The sequence below is a fragment of the Alligator mississippiensis genome, chromosome 4 (assembly GCF_030867095.1).
Source record: "Alligator mississippiensis isolate rAllMis1 chromosome 4, rAllMis1, whole genome shotgun sequence".
In the NCBI taxonomy this organism is placed as follows: domain Eukaryota; kingdom Metazoa; phylum Chordata; order Crocodylia; family Alligatoridae; genus Alligator; species Alligator mississippiensis.
The window spans coordinates 149,120,021-149,137,876 of record NC_081827.1 but is presented as its reverse complement, the minus strand read 5'-3'; the positions used below and the strand labels follow the sequence as shown (position 1 = coordinate 149,137,876).

The 17,856-nt window shown below is 45.7% G+C and overlaps 1 gene segment (V, D, J or C); it reads right to left on the bottom strand.

The window, feature by feature from the left end:
* Positions 1-4,909: 4,909 nt before the first annotated feature.
* LOC102568558 (T cell receptor beta chain MC.7.G5-like) lies at positions 4,910-17,105 on the bottom strand. The segment is given in 5 exon segments: positions 4,910-5,020; positions 6,976-7,082; positions 7,899-7,916; positions 8,353-8,697; positions 16,175-17,105. Coding segments are annotated over 5 exon segments (564 nt in total).
* Positions 17,106-17,856: the final 751 nt, after the last annotated feature.

The window sequence follows — 17,856 nt, the reverse complement described above, 5'->3', positions numbered from 1 at the left end:
CCTCAGGCAACATTTCCTTACAGGAAGAAGAACCATGGGACTGCAGTCTCACTCTCCAGGGAATGGAAGATGAAAGCGCTATTACTTGTGTCATTTGAAGTGAGACTAGACAAAACCCTGGGATATAAAGAGGGGGATGCAACCCTGGCCCCTGTGGAGAGCTGAGAGGGAGTAGGTGCAGAGTCAGCAGCTCTATTTCCATCCCAGATGTCTGTCATTTGGAGAGACCCAGAAATACTCATTTCTCTTCTTCTCAAAAACAGGTCACTGACCTCGAAATACCTACAACTCTACAGCCACCCCCCGTACTCCTTCCCCTTTGTCAAGTGGGTGCAACAGCTGCACTTGCCCAAACCTACTGCAGCCTTCCGTGAAAGGAGGAGATAGTGTGATAACATGAGTTACCAAAACCACCTGCCACACGAGGACTCGCAGGCACTGCTATTTCTGTCTAACAGCAGAGTGGTGCGGTGGCGGGGTGGGGGCTTTCTGTGCCTCACACAGGCATGGTGGGGGGACTCTGTGGTAAGAGGTGCTGATAAGCTGTAGAAACGGTTTCACAAACAAATGTCAAACCGCATCCTGTTATGCCTAAAACTCAACTGCTTTTCTCTTAAAAGCTCTCTGTAAAGGGTTGGTAGGAGGAGGGGGTCAGGTTCATTATGTGACCTAACTTCCATCCCTCACAACAATTAAGAAAACTTTCTGCAGTGCTCACTGCCATACCACGCCTCTGACAGATTTCACAAACTAGCCCCGGCAGCACCCACTGACAATGCCCTGCAGCACCTGCTGCTATTTCAGTTCCAGGCCTTCTCATCATAACTACATCCATGCACCTTTATGTTAACCCTAGCACCTCTGGGTTTTCCAGTCCTGGGACCTCATGCTGCCTCATCAGTTCCATCCATGAGCTCCCCATACTGATGTGCCAATGCCCCTCACTCCTGTGCTGCACTCCTCCTGCTGTGATGGGCTGGCATCGGAGGATGATGCTCAAGGGCTACCAGCACGGTTTCATTAGGGGCAGGTCATGTCAGACCAACCTGTTTGCCTTCTACGATCAGGTCACAAAAGCATTGGGTGCAGGTGTCGCCGTGGATGTAGTCTTTCTGGACTTCAGCAAGGCCTTTGACACTGTTGACCACCTCACTCTCATAAAAAACTAGGTGACTGTGGCATCGATGCCTACACAGTCAGATGGATTGCAAATTGGCTGAAGGGTCGTACTCAGAGGGTGGTGGAGAACGGATCATATTTGACCTGGGGGGAAGTGGGCAGCGGAGTCCCCCAGGCCTTGGTCCTTGGGTCCACACTGTTCAATTTCTTTATCAATGATTTGGACAACGGGGTGAAAAGCAACCTGTTCAAATTTGCCGATGATACCAAAATTTGGGGTGAGGTGGGCACGCTAGGAGGGAGGGAAAGACTGCAGAAAGACCTGGATAGGTTGCAGGGGTGGGCTAACAAAAACAGGATGCGTTTCAATACTGACAAGTGCAGGGTGCTGCACTTGGGCAGTAGTAACTGGCAACACACTTATAAGAACCAGCTTCCAAGGGAAGTGGGGCTGGCTCCTACCCTGGGGGTCTTTAAGAAGCGGCTCGATGCCTACCTGGCTGGGGTCACTTGAGCCCAGTTTCCCTCCTGCCCAGGCAGGGGGTCAGACTTGAAGATCTACAAGGTCCCTTCCCACCCTACATCTATGATTCTATGATTCTACGAAGATGGGAAACTCCCTTCTTGAGAGCACGGAGGCAGAAAGGGATCTTGGAGTCATCATTGACTCCAAGATGAACATGGGCCGACCATGTGAGGTCATGGTCGGCAGGGCTAACCAGACCCTATCATGCATCCACAGGTGCATCTCAAGTAGGGCCAAGGAGGTGATCCTCCCTCTCTACATGACACAGGCCACAGCTGGAGTACTGTGTTCAGTTCTGGGCACCCCACTTCAAGAGGGATGTGGACAACATTGAGAGGGTCCAGAGGAGGGCCACTCTCATGATCCGGGGACAGCAGGGCAGACCCTACAATGAGAGGCTACGGGACCTGAACCTGTTCAGCCTTCACAAGAGAAGGCTGAGGGGGGACCTGGTGACCGTCTATAAACTCACTAGGGGGGACCAGAAGGGTTTGGGGGAAACCTTGTTTCCCCTAGCACCCCCAGGAATAATAAGGAATAACGGCCACAAGTTGTTGGAGAGTAGGTTTAGATTAGACATCCGTAGGAACTACTTCACAGTCAGGGCGTCTAGGATCTGGAACCAATTTCCAAGGGAAGCGGTGCTGGCTCCTACCCTGGGGGTCTTTAAGAAGAGGCTTGATGCCTACCTGGCTGGGGTCACTTGAGCCCAGTTTTCCTCCTGCCCAGGCAGGGGGTCGGACTTGAAGATCTACAAGGTCCCTTCCGACCCGACTTCAATGATTCTATGATTCTATGCCAGTTCTGGGCTTCCACCTCAAGAAACTCCACCAGTGCCCTTCTATGCTGCACTACAGCACTTCCAGCTTTCCGGTCCTGTGTGTGCCCTGAACCCTTCACCCACCTCTGCAGCCATGTTTTGGTACTGATGTTCATCTTCCTCTATTATTCATCTTCTGGGGCTTTCATTTTTTTTAGTAAATTTCACTGTATAATATTGAAGTCCTTGAAGAAGTCCAAGATGCTTTTAATAGAGTCTATCTAAGCAGATTTGTACACAGACAGACCTTAAATTGCCCATTTTCCCCTTAAGTCTTTTTGGTGCATTCCATGAGCTGAGATGGCATCAAAGCCCTTCAGTAGCAGTTACTGAACCATTAACGAGAAATGGGAAGGTGCATTCCTTAAGTTAGGCCCTTCCTTTTCCATGGTGGGCACTGCCACCTGAACCTCTGACTGTTTCCAGCAATGCTGGCCTAGACGGGGACATGAACCACAGGGCTTGGATCTCGGTTTCAGCTTCCCAGCATCTTGGGGGTTCTAGAGATACTTATCCCTCCTTTCTCCATCATTTGGCGCTGAGAGAGCTGCCTCTAAATTACTTAGAGTTTATTCTGTGGAACCTACTGCCACTAGATATTAGTCATCTAGAAAAGAGTGGGGACAGCTAGAACATCACTCTAACACTATGGTATCTGCAGGATCAGCTTCTGGTATCTTCAGCTCTTATGCTTTTCTGGCTATGACCAGGAAGGTTACCCCTAGTCCCCAGGCAAAATGCACTGTTAATTGATAGCTTCCAGTACTGCTCCTCACCACATCTGTCCCCCACATCCTGTTTCTTTACCATTCAGACTCCAAAAAATGTATGAAATGGAATAAATTGTACAAGCTGTTCTACATGTAAAAACCCAGCACTCATCTTAAAGCAGTATCTCGCTCTTGCTGATCATTATTGATTCCTTGCCTCTCTAGGATTTTGTGCTAAAAAGATAAGCAGCTTGGAGCAAAATGTCCTAGTGCTCTTCTGACAGCACCGCATAATAGCAATGATGCTGCCTGACTTGAGCAGTTCAGCTGCCACGTGGTGAAAGGAAGAAGCCAACATAGCTGCCTCTCAACTGCATTCACCATAGACTACTGTTATAACATATAATATGTTGCTTATTTGCCAAGCTTTGAGTGAAAAGTCCTGGAGGAAGGGCTTTTGTTTCTTATGCAGAGTGCCACACAGTCCAGTGGTGTTATATAGACTAACTGGGACAGATATTTAGATGTGGATGAATGACATGTAGGGTAAAGCACTATTCTGAAACATGTGGCATTATCCATTGTCAGAAATAGGGAACTCAATGAAATCAGTTATTGCATCTGTTCTGCAACAGTGGACAATAAGATACTAGTATGGGTGGATGCCTGGTTTTCTCACACTGAAATAACTGATGAGGTAATAGGGGGCAATATAGGACAGTGGCGGGCGTGATCCATCTAGGCAGGGAGGGAGGGATGATTGATTTCTTTCAGTGAAGCAGGAACTTGGTTTCTCCTGGCAAAACAGAGAGTAGCGTACCCGCCTAAATGAACACAAGGATGCCATAGTACAGAGATCCCCTTTTACAATGAATCCATGTGCTCAGACACCCAATGCAATTGCTACCAAATGACATCACAGGGTGGTGTGGCATGGACCACGTTTTAACATTAGAACATGTTAAAAGTAGAATGTGTTCTGAGCAGTCGCATGGTAATGCTTACAACAATCTTATAACAGGCACAACCTGTGCACAGTATGCGTTATGCATGTTTTCTTTCCATTACAGGATCCTGCCAGTGCCCTACACCAGAGCTGGTTGGAGACTCCAGTGCAGTCCCAGGACTGGGACTGGCAATCAACTGGCTGTAGGTCCCAGCCCTGGGATTACAATTGATTATATTGTCTCCATGAAGCAGTCCAATGTTAACTCAGCACATATTACTTAATACAATCTGGAGATACTCCTTACTGAAAAAGGCATAATTTTGCTACAATATGATAGCACTTAGCACGTGTTATCCTCTTTGAATGTGCAGATTCTTGTGTTTTAAGTACATTTAGCACATGCTAAGTGTCCCATTCAACATAGCCCTCACAAGCTTGGGGGTAGAATACTAAGCATGCATCCTTCAAAATGCATGCCCACCCTACTCCTGGGGGAGCCGTCAGTAATTTTAGATCCCTTATCCTTTCTGTCACCCATTCATATTCACATACAAGGCCAGTCCAATCCAGTGCATTTTCAAAGACATGAAAATGAAAAGGACATTTTTATTTCTTGCAGCAGCATCTGTTTAAAAAACAAAACATAAATGCTTACAACACCCATAATGATTGCATGCATTTTTTATCAGAAGCAAAGTTTTGAAGCATGAAAATACAGACTGAAATCTTCAAATTGCAGTTTCTTAGCATTCATCTGAACCAAAGCCAAAGCACTGTGCTGGTTCCTGAAACAAACAGGAGTTGTGGGGCTGGTGTACGTGCATCTTCTCCATTATGTAGCCCTGTACGAAGGCTCTGGCCTGCTTCTTTATGAAAGTGAGCTTCTAGTGCATCTTCTAAAGAAGAAAAGGAGATAAAACAAATTAGTCCTGGGCCCTCAGCTGTAGAACTGCAAGCAGTGAACAGTTGAGAGTGAAACACCCAGTGAAATGGGATGGGGGAAATTGTCATATTTCTGTATCTCAGTTTGTCAGTCCACAACCTCCCCCTGTCCCAGTTTGTCAGTCCACAACCCCACCCCTATCCCTATCTGGTGCACAGAGCCAAACTGATCCATTTAAAGGAATAGTTACAGAGGGGCATTAGGTCAGGTGATTATGTAAGTAAATGCTTGGTAGATAAACAGATATTGAGAGAGAAGACAGACAGACAGACAGATGTAAAGAGAAAAGAATGAAACTGGCTTTTCTTTCCCTTCCATTGGTATAAAAAAGGGGTATCTTTATTTAAGTCAGTGGAATCACATTGGCATAAAACCAGTACAAAGATAAATCATGGTTGCTGTATTTGTACGGTATAAACATCGAAGGCAGACATGCATTGATCCTGGAAACTAGACTTCAAGGACCAACTCCTCTCTACTGGTTGGAAATGGATAAACTGTGACCTAAAATGTTGACCTAAATGTTTTCTATCTCAAACATCTCAGATTGCTGCTTCCACAAGATCTTGCTCTAGGTGGAAGGGATTAACAGTTGCTTTTTTGTAGGTGTTTCCTGTTAACTAAAGAGACATATGTGATGAGAAAAACCTCACCCTGTATTTTTTTCCATTTAGTTACTAAGGCTACAAATATTTCTACATAATGGAAACATCATGGCTTCTGTTTGGCCATGCTAGAGACTTCACAAGCAACTGAAAAAACAAGAATCAGCTCAGAAGGCCCCCAGATATATCTGATAAGCATCATGAAAATAAGATAGAACATACAGCTGAATACAGCCCTAGAGAAACAAGCTTCTTTATTTTCTTCCTCTCTCCCTGCCCGCCCCCCCGCTCCCGTGCCCCTTTTCTGTTTCTTTTGCTCATAGTTTCCATCACTTGCCCTCACTCTCTTCTAATTTTCTGGTCATTTGTTTCCTCCTTGGCTCATCTCTGGACTTCTTCTTCTAGTGTCTAGTTTCCTTCACTCCTGTCTTATTGCTATGGAGGCTCTATATTGTGTCACATTTTACTCCTCTTCTTTTTATCATGTGTTTCCTCTCTGTTTCTCTCTATCTCTGTCCCTCTCTCTGGCCATTGCACTTGCTTGAATACCAAGAAGGAGGGATACATGAAGAAAATGAGAAAGAAAAACTCTTTAAATAAGCATTTTGCACCTTAAAAAGTGTGGATGTTTTATTCTGGAGAGAAGGAGGAAGCTGGCCCCTATTTTGTCTGAGCCAGATTCCCTCCAAACCCACCACCACATCTTCGAGCTAGAATGCACTTCAGCACTGGTGAGGCTACATCTGGAGTACTGTGCCCAGTTTTGGGGCCCCACTACAGAAAGCATGTGGACAAATTGGAGAGTCCAGTGGAGGGCAACAAAAATGATTCAGGGAGAAGGCATGTGACTTATGAGGAGAGGCTGTGGGAACTGGGTTTATTTAGTCTAGAGAAGAGAAGACTAAGCGGGGGATTTAATAGCAGTCTTCAACTACCTGAAGGGGGGCTCTGCAGAGGATGGAGCTGTACTGTTCTCAATTGTGGCAGGTGACAGAACAAGAAGCAAAGGTCTCAAGCTACAGCAAGGGAAGTCTAGGATAGCTATTAGGAAAAAAAAAAAAAAACTTTCTCACTAGGATGGTAGTAAAGCACTGGAACAGGTTACCGAGAGAGGTTGTGGAATCTCCAACCTTGGAGATTTTTAAGACCTGGCTAGACAAAGCCTTGGCTGAGATGATCTAGCTGGGGATGGTCTTACTTTAAGCAAGGGGTTGGACTAGATGACGTCCTGAAGTCCATTCCAACCCTAATTTTCTATGATTCTATGATTCTAAGGGAGTACAGAAAAAAAGATTCCTCTCACCTTGCTCCGTAGTATAAGCCCCATCACAAACAACCCATACAAGATACTCTTGAAAAAAAGCATCAGGTACACAAAATACCCAGTTCTGGAACTTCTCTGGTACAACTCTGAAAGGCAAGGAAGGAAACAATAAATCCAAACCAACAGGGAAGTGGAAGGTTTCTTTGGAGTCTTTACTCAGCCCTGTTTAGGAGAATAAATTTTAACGCTTATCTATAAACTCTGGTGGTGATCTATGTGGCTGCCTATGGCTCTATCTCCAAGAAGGGTTATAATCCTACTGGTTGTCACAAAGTAAAGATAGTTGGCCCTACCTGGAATAGATTTGAAGACTGCTAAAGAGAACCTAAGAATGTGAAGACCTCATCCTGGTAACTCAAGGAGTGAGACCATTCCCTCGGAGACAATACTAATCCCAGCACTCTCCTTTAAGGGGATGATAAGCATTAGGGAAGGGTGTGGACACCTCCGTGGGAGATGCTCTCCCCTCTGAGTCAGTACTGAATTTCCCACTAGATTGTGAGGGGTGCACTGCTGCTGAGGGTGTAATGTTTTAGCAGAGAGAGAGCTGGAGTACTGAACATTTGCACATAGTAAAAGGATTTTTGTAGGTGTAGGCCTGAGCGCACACACACCACCCATGCTCACTTTCATACAACCACATCCACATAGGCACACACACATACCTCTGTGCACCAATAAACATGTGTACACACATATGCCCCTGCATACACAATTATACACATGCACATCTGCATGCCTGTGCATGCCCCCACATGCATGTTGCCACATTGGATACACAAGCACAGAAATACTTCTATATATCCAACATACATATGAGGCTGCCTGCACACACACATATAAATCCATGTTTCATGACAGCATGAACTTAAAAAGAGAAAAGGGTTTTTTTTTTAACTGACCTTCAGTGACACTGCAACCTGAAAGCAGAAGGAGAAGAAGAGTGACAATTAGTACCTGAGCCCAGACATCTGTCCCACTAATAGAGAATTCCCAGCTCCCACAACTATCTGTGGGTGTGGGGAGGAGGGCTACATCTCTCTCTTCCTGTTTGGAGGAGACCTGGTTTGGATTCCTTGGCCTGGTCTCAGCTTTCCAAGGGCTGGCGAAGGCTAGGAGTGTTGCACAGAATGGCTCAAAGGCCATAAAGTGCAGCAATGTGTTCTGCTTTGCAGGAGCCCAGTATGCCAATTTCTATGTTCCTATTCTTTCTCTCAGGCTAGCAGTGACCCTGGTACTAGAGGCCTGGGGTTCTGGGCATGAGATCAACTTTCTAGTCTTACTGCTACATCCAGGGCTGGGAAGGCTATATGGATCAGGCTCAATACCTTGACAGATTTGCTGCTTTGGACTCACCTGCTACACCTTGAATGGCTTTAGGATATCTTTTTGGTGTTGGATCTTTGCCATAGAAGCTGACAAGACACTGGAAATTGTTCTTGGGGTTGAACCACTCCTGGCTGGGGATCCTCAGGCGGCTGGTCAGGGAGTACATCTTTGTTTGGTTGTCCCGGGTGGCATGCTCATCTGTCCCCACACCCTCTGTCCTCTCACCACCATTGACCTTCCAGGTCACCTTGATGTGGTCGGGGTAGAAGCCTGTGGCCACACACACCAGCGTAGCCTTTTTCTTCTCTTTGATCTCTTTCTGTGATGGGGCAAAGATGGCCACTTCAGGCTCTGTGATATTGAGCCCATCCTCTGGAACAGAAAGCAGCATGGCCACAGAGCTTAGCACAAGCACCCATGCCCTCCCCTGTGTCAGAAGCCCCCTCCAAGCTACCAATTAAACCATGTGGCAGAATAATCAATGAATGGAGATTCTGTGCTACCTTTTGGATTCCTCAAATGGGGCCCAATATTTTAAACCCAAACAGAAGTACATTTACATTATATTTTATACATTTAAGTAAATTTATAATACATTTTTAAATATTTTGGATCAGAGGCTGAACCTGTAGTCACTCTGTAGGTGCCACTTCCACTGAAGTCATGGACTTTCACTAGCTGCAGAATCTGGGTCTAGTATTTGGCATATATCAATACCAGGTAAATGTACTTTATCTTTGTCTGTCTGTTTGTCTGTCTAGTCCTGTCCTGAGACCTATTTTTCTTTCATCACTTGGTGTATCGCAGTACATTCTTTCACTTCAGAATGAAGCCTTTAAAGTAAAGCTTCATGCTCGCTCAGTTTGATTTCCAGTCCCTCAGCAAAGCCCCTGCTTTTGCTCCCAGTTTGAAAAAGGGGGAAAGAAAAAAAATTGAGTGCAGCAAGACTTCCCAACCCCCTCCCACCAAATACCCCAAAGAAGTTTGGAGCCCAAGAGTAAGAAAACACACCCTATAGATCACCTTTCCTTACCTAAGACAGTGAGCTTAGTTCCTGTCCCAAAATGCTGCTCATATGAAGAGCACAGAGCCACAGAGATGTAGTAAAACTGCCTCTGCTGCCTATATAGCCTAAGGCTCTTATACTTCTTACTCAGGCCAAAGTCTGATTGAAGTCAATGGCAATTTGCCTAAACAGGGGCCACAGGACTAGACCTACAGAGTCTCTTCAAGGAATCAGGAAGAATCCATGTTGTACAAGCCCATTTGGCCATGAAAGGCATATGAGGCACCTATTGGACTTAGGTGTGGAATAGGTGATTCTATTATATTCAGCTTAAGTAGCTGAAAATCCCTAAATGCATCTAATCTTGTAACATATCATTTTACCCTTAAGACTAAGTCAGAAAAGATGAATCAAGAGGAGGAGGACTCACACTTTTTTTGCATTAAGTATTTTTCAGGGCCTCTAGCAGGGTGGATTAGAATTACACTTAGGTGCCCAAATCCACTTAAGCACCTAATAAGTGGAATGGAATCTGGCCCTTGGATTCTGCACTTTGACCCTGCTCCCCATTTCACAGGGCTTATTGTCTTCATCACTTGTAGTCCTAAATTGTCCTTGACTCTGCAGTGGGCAACTCCGCTTCCTTCACCAGGCAAATCTGTTCCTGAGACCAGCCCCTTCTGACTCTCAGCAGCTTTTGTGTATAGGGTTCTCCTAAACTTTTGTTTCTAGGGCCTTTGTTTTTTCCTGTCTGTGCTGCCATTTCTGAAAGAACTGAACTTATTTCTTCCTTCACTCATATTATTTCTTCAAGAGACTGATATTTGCACAAGGATGGAAGAAGTAGAGTGTTACAATGAATTAGGCTCTGTGGGCCTCATGCAAAAGAGCTCAACTAAGATAAAAAACATAGTCAAGAGCTCAGCAAGTTGAGTGACAGGTTCTGTTCCTGACTCTACCACTGATGCTGAATGAGACCTTGGATGAGCCATTTAACTTGTGTGTGTTTGTCTCCCACTGAATAAAATGCAAGTCATAATGTCTAGTCCACCCACGCTCATAAAGAGCTTTGAGATTTATGGATAAAAATATTCCATATAAAGGATATTAACACAGATTTTTGTAATCCTATTCCTCAACTACATTATTAATTGAATACATGCTATGAGTACTTAAGCATTTGCGTGTGTATGTGTGCATGTGGTTTAGAATAAACTTATAATTTGGCTGACTGAATTTTTTTCACTACTAATTTCATTGGAAAAACCCAGAATATTTCTGGAACCACATTACAAGGAAACCTTCCAGCCCCAAACTTCTGTGAACTGGTGTGAAACAAAAATTGCTTCATTCAAAATTATTCACAGTGAAGATTTCCCACTTTTTAGTTAGCCCAGCCACTCATCCATCTCAGGGTCTCTTCTACCTAGCTTAACAGCAGGATTATGTGAATTCCACCTATGTATAATGTAACCAGGAATGTGTGAAATAGAATGGAGAACATAAGAAAAAAGGCTGAATACTAGACACTTCCTTATGATGAGGGTTTCTCAGGCTGTCTCTGCAAATAAATACATTCTGGCTGTCTGCATGTGCACAGAATTAATGGAGAAAAAACTTGATTACTTGTATTTTACCTTCTCTGCTTAAGCAGTGCAAGGTTATGCCTTGCTGTACGTACTTCTTGAGCAACAGGGTTTCCATGAATTGATTTCCATTGGGAGCAAGTTTGAAGGCTCTCTGCACTAGGAAATGTTTCCTTGAGTCACCATATGAATGTTTTCCCTTTAATTGAATTCTGTTTCCTTTATCTCCCCTCAGGACTCCACAGGGCAAATTGATTAATCCTCTCCCTCCTTGGTATTTACATTCGTGTCTGGGTTTTTTTTCTTTCTTTCTTTCTTAGGAATCCAGCATGCTCTTCTTGAAAATGCACAGCTGGACCTGTCCCAGGCAGGTTGGGGACATTCAGAAGAGAATTATCTTACTAATCACATTGATCAGCCAGAAACAAACATAAGTGGGTGGAATCCAGACCCTTTTAAAAATCAATGTTAATTTTGCCTTTGATTCAGAATTTTACCTTGTTGTTTTTTTTTCACTTTCCTTTCATGAATCATGCCTCCCCAAGGAAAAAAAAAAGTTTTTTGTTGGCTTTTGCTATTCGAGGGAAATGCATAGATCCTGAGTGTCTGCTAAGACATCTGACCCAGAGGCGTAACTATCTATTTCCACACCCTGGGCCAAATGGAGGGGGAATGTTGTGCAGAGAAGGGTTGGGGTTTCAAGCAAGTTTTATCACTTCCAGAGACTCAAAAGACCCCTGCTGCTGCAGTGCAGAGTCATGTACCATGGTTGCAACATCCAACTCTGTAGGGGCTCAGGGATGCTGCTGTTGCTGCACAGAATACACCCTTCCCCTGCCACCGCATCCCTGGCTCCCAGCATGTTTGATGACCCTGCAGTGAGAGCTCCCCAGGGGCCACCATTCTCATGCCCCCTCTAAGGCTGTATCTGGGGTGGGTGACCCTGTATCTGCCCCTAGTTAAGCTATTGACCCGACCATAAAATGAAATTTCTGTTTTCCCTTACCTAGAACTGTGAGTTGGGTCCCATCTCCAAAGTATAGCTGTGCACCATAACCAGAGCACAGCGTTTTCTCCCTAGTACCAATGACCCCTCTCCTGGCAACAGGGCTCCTCCCCACTCCTTTACTTTTCCTTATTAAGTGTTCATCTCCTTTTCCCTCTCTGTCTCATCTTCTGTCATCTCCTCACTCACCCCCCTGTGAACCCCCCTTGAGATCAATTCATCCAGAAGCAAACTGAGATAGCTGTCACCATAAGTTTGCTTTTCTATCCCAGACTCTTTATCCCATTTCTTTTTTTCTTTCCCCCTTACTCACCCAAGACGGTCAGCCGTGTCCCTTCACCAAAGTATTGGGTGCTTGCTCCAGAACACAGCCTCTGAAAGCTGCTCCAAAACTCGCTCTCCTGTCTGTCTCTCCCCTCTGCTCTGCCCAAACCGCACAAAACCACCCTGCAGGCCTGAAGAGCTGGTCAGGGCAGAGCCCTTTCAGTGGATCTGGGTGAAGTCTTTACTATGTAGCAGCTGGGTCTTTTGCCTTTGAAGCAGTACAGGATTCCTCTGGCTGCAACCTTTTCTAGTTTTATATAACTCAAACAATGAAACAATCCCCATTCCACACTCCACTGCCAACCCCACAGGCTTCCCTCATTATTTAGTTTCCTCCTATTCATCCTGCAAGTATTCTGACCTTCACATACACATCCTAACCCAGACACTCCCACCCTGTTATGAAAGTTAGGTCTTTCACTCACCCAGAACGGTCAGTCGAGTTCCTGTCCCAAAATACTGGATGTCTGTGGAGCACAGCTGTGCATTGTAGTGCCAGAACTGCACATTGCCACACTGGGCCACTTCCCAACACAGCCTATTGTTAACCCTTACAATGCTGGCCTCTTCTAGAGCAGCAAGCAACAGTGTACTGAGGAAAAATTAATGTACATCCATCCATTCTCCATCTATTTATGCTTTTATTTAGCTATCTAACTGTCTGTCTGTACATGTCTGAGCAGGATTTAGAAGATTAATTACCTGCATCTACTTCCTAACGGTGACTTGGGTCAGACCTCAGATTTCAAATGACTCCACATCATCCTACCTTCAGTCAAGCAGCTCACTCCTGACTCCTGCCTTTAAGTTCCAGCATTATCAAACACCCCAGGACTCGATGCTTATCCTGTGAGCATTTTCTGCACCACTCCCCACCCTCATTACACTCCTAATCCATTCTTTTTCATCATGCATCCAGCTCCCTGCACAGCTTTATTCTTTATGTATGTCCATGTCCCACCTCAGCCCTCTTCCTCTTACCTCTTTTTCTGACACACATGACCCCTTAGATATTAATGGGACACAGAGAAAGGTGAGTTCTGGATGCCGCATAGCCCCTGCGTAGGTGTAGTCTAACTGTGGAGGCCTAGTTGGACATGGGGGTCATTTCTAGAGGAGTCCAGACAGGACACTGCATGAGCATGGAACATAGTTACCAGGGAGTCTACCAGATGAACAGCACCATCCAAAATGCTGGCTGTTATTCTAGTACCCAAGAGCTTCCCCTTTCCTTCTATTAGATGTGAGGTCTTCCTAAATTCTTCCATTCATCACAAGGGATTAGACCCATTCACTCAGGCTCCCTTTCTGCCTACCTGCCTTCCTTACATCCTTCCTTCCTGATCTCAGTATCAGTAATCTTATCAACAACACGGCAAGGAAGAGCTACTCAAGTTAACCCATCAGTTAGCTGTACCCAAGGCGTGCCCAGTCGTCATGATAGGATTAGTTAGTTTATTCCTTTTTCAACCCCTCATCATCATCTCCCCCTCTCACTCCCTCAAGACCTTCTCAGTATATTTGCCAACCTGTAAGTGCTGGCTCAGCATGAGCCACTGAGCTGATATCTCTTACCCAAAACAGTGAGCCTTGTTCCTTCTCCGAAGTATGGTATAGAAGTTGTACACAACCTGGTTCCCTCATACACAAAGCCTTCTCAAGAGGAGGCAGATGCCACAGTGGAAGAGATGTGCTCTCCCTCCTCTCTATTATCAGTACAACCTGTCCCTTCCATCATCTCCCAGTGACTCCCCATCCCCTGGAGGAGCCATTCTGACCTCTGGCAATGGGGTGACCTGCCTGCTTGGGGTGCTGGGTACACCAACAGATATCTAGAACCATAGACTATGTGTGACCATCTTCCCTTTCCAGTCCTCCCCCACTCCTTCCTTCTTACTGCTCCTGAACACAAAGAATGGTGGTAGACAAGGATCAGTGGCCTGTCTGTCCTCCCAATGGGAACTGCATGTATTCTGTGTGTGCATGGGGCTGGTTTTAATTGTCCTGATCAGGGGCATTTCTTTCCTTGGGCTGGATCCTACCCCACACCTCTTATTCTAGCACCTAGCAGATCTGACTGCTAAGATGCCCTGGCTGCTCTTTTGCATCCTAACATTCTGCTTCCCGATAGCTAGGTGCCCCTAGTTTGGCTGGCTGTATCCACTCACCTAACACAGTCAGTCGTGTCCCTTGTCCAAAATTCAGTGGTGAAGTGTTAGAACACAGTGTGAAACCCCTATAGCCAAAAGGAAGAGCTCCCAAAGGCAGAGGCTGCCCCTAGAGGAAAAGCTCAAGGGAGCCTCATTCCTCTGCTCCCACTGAGTTGCAGAGTCCCTGTAAGTGCTGTGTATAGGAGCCCTCACACAAGGAGAGTGGTCCCGATTGTGCTCTCAGAGCATAAGCAGCTCACTGGCTTGTGCCAGCAGGCAGCTGTCCCTCTGCTATGTCCCAAAAGGCATAGACCTTTCCCTAATCCCTTCTCTAAGACTTTCCCTCCACCTGCTCATGCTATGACCTCTTGTTCTTTGTTTCCAAGTCTGCAGATAATCCCTTGTCATCTATATTATCCTCTTGGAGGGATTTTCAGACTGACCAAGTCTCTGCCACAACTTGAGCAATCTTTCAGCCGTGGGACATGACTTGATCTCCTGATGTCCTTCTTCAGACACTCCAGTCCTCAGCTACTGGACTGATGACTGCCTAGGCCAGAGCAGTGCCTGGTGCCTGGATTAATCTGTAACCTCCAGATTCATTATATTCAGTGCGAGGAGGCATACACCTAGCAAAAATTCTTTTCTTTTCTCTCATCCCTTCCTCAAACAACTTCCACACTCACATTCTCCCCATATGTCTCTGCCTCTGCCATAGTCCAGTTTCTCCTCTGCTGTTTCTTTGCTCACCAATTCTCTGTTTACTTCTAAGCCTGTCTTGGGAACATGAATAACTAAGGATGGCTCTCTTCCGACCACTCATTGAAGTCAGCGTAACTGGTGGCCAAAGTTAGCCAGGGAGATTAGAGCTAAAATTACGAGGTAAACATTCAGTATATAGAGGCAAATTTCCCAGAGCAAGAATTCACAATTTCCCTTTATTTGGCTCACAAATACCTTGTAAGATGCATTTCCTTACCTAAGACAGTCAGCCTGGTCCCCTCTCCAAAATTCAGCGGTTGATTGTTAACACAGCCAATTTGCTTGCTGCTAAAACCCCCGGGCAGCAGTCAAATGGCTGTGATGACACTGGGAAGAAGGGAGGATACTCCTTTGGAAGGCACATTAAACTGCTTGGGAGGAGACATTAAACTGAGTTCCCTTCTAACAAACTTTGCCAGGGCTTTCCAGGACAAGACTGAAGCCTCTTGGGGCATTTTTTGAAGAGCAGAGTAGGAGGGAGGCATGGTTATCCAGACAATATTGCTTCTCTTTCTGTTAGATGCCCCTGTAAAGCTTAGGATGATAGGAGAGCAGGGCTAGAAGGGTCCCCACAGGATCATCTAGTTCAGCCCGCTGTTCAAGGCAGGATCACCCCTGACTAAACCATCCCAGCCAAATGTCTGTCTAACCAGCTTTTGAACATTTCTAAGCATGGAGATTTCACAACTTTTCTAGGTAGCCTGTTCCATAGCTTGAGGCTATGTGAAAGCTATAGGTGAAATGAGACCATTAACTACATTAGCTCACACAGTATTATATATTTTCTGCTATTTGAAGTGCTTTGATGTGATTGGGGAAGTGTCAGTCACTGAGAGAAAAATGTCTCGTCTTTCTGTGCCCATCTATCCCTGAATCCTGATCCACTGCAGAGTATACAGGTGCCAGGAGAGACATCAGGACCCTCCTGCCCGAAACCTCAAAATTGGCGTAACCCTTTCCTAGTGGCAACCTGCAGTCTACTCACCCAGGGGTCCATGACATATATTTCTCTTACCTAGCACGGTGAGTTTGGTGCCCTCGCCGAAGTACGCTTCAGAGTATGAACACAGTGATAGAACCACTACCTGCAAACACATACCCTCCTCCTAGGAGGCTGCTGTTTCTTGTACTCTTTTTGTACAGTTATATTCTTTTTCCCCCCTTCCTCAAGTCCTGAATCTACTCTGGCAAAAAGTCGGCCTGTCTAATGCTTGCCAATGTTTTGGGATGTGCATGTTGGATTCAGATTAGAGGAGTAAGAGACAGAGAAGAGCTCCTCTCTTCCTTACAGTCCATTCTCTCAGGTTTTGTCCCAGCCCTGGCAGCCTGCCTGAGGACAGGGGCTCTTTTGCCTCTCTGCACCTTTGTGAATGGTTCTCATGCTCTCCCTAAGCTGCCTTTTAGCCAAGTGAGTACATTCGTTTAATCCTGCCTCCTGAAGCTTTCAATTGACCCTACTCTGAAGTCCCCTAACTAAAGGAACCTCTTTGGCATAGGAAACACAATGGCCTGGAGAAAACTTACCGAGCACGGTCAGCTTGGTGCCGTCACCAAAGTACTGCTGTGTATTTGCACAGTGCTATAAAGAGGTTTCAGAATCTCCTACCCTCAGGTATATGATTAAGAGCCCATAGTGAGTCTGTCAGTTGGGCAAGGGGGTCTGGAATATACAAAGAGACTCAGCAAAGGACTCTTACATGAGATAATACATAGCGAATCTATCTGTCTACCTGTCTATCTATCCGTGTGTGCCTGTCCTTCTGGATAGACAGGTCTCGGATAGCACAGGAATAGCACATTCTGACCCTTCAGGTCCCGTCCAGCCTGCAGACCGCATATTTCTGGAATTCATATCTGTATCCCACACCACAAACCTTTCCTCTAGACTCTACTCGCAACAAATCTACACACCCAGTCTCTCATTTACTCTTGTCAAAAGTACTTCATTGGATGCCCTGTATTTAATACCTTAATACCTTTTCCTTACCTAGTACAGTCAATCTTGTCCCGGAGCCAAACTGTGGTGGATTTTGATTCACAGTGCTACAGAGACCACCTCAAAATATGCCCCTCCCCAGAGTAAGGATGGAGGAAAGTGGAAAATGTCATAGTGATCTTGTCAGCATGCAGGTTGGAGTGGACTTGTAATTGAGGACAGTTCAAAAGGGTGAGAAGGTATTTTCTAGTGGTGAGATTGAGTAGCCAGTGGCATTGTCTCCCAAAGAGAAGAGGTGGAAAGTCTACCACATGGATACTGAAAACATAGTGGGGAGGAGGGCTTGATAGGGTATTCCCTACCCTTTGTTCCTAGAAGTCACTTACCTAGGACGGTGAGCCTGGTCCCCTCTCCAAAGTACACGATGTTGCCAGAACACAGTGCTGGTAGGCTTGGCAAAATCAACTACAGTTTTTTTCTTGGGGTGGCTCAGCCACCTGGCACTTGGAAATCCCACAACACAGCTCCCTCCATGAAGGAAGCTTCGAAAGGCTGTGGGAGGACTAGAAAGGAAGCGATGCAGAAACAAGGTTGCTACATGATGTGACTCTCACTGACGCCTCTTGCTTCTTCACAGCAGATGTCTGCCTGATGAGGATTGTCTTGTCCTGTGGAGGAGTCCTACAGATCAAGAAACCATGGGATGAGCTGAACGGGGCCTCCTATACCAGGACAGCCTCCACTGGGAGGGTTGGCTAGGA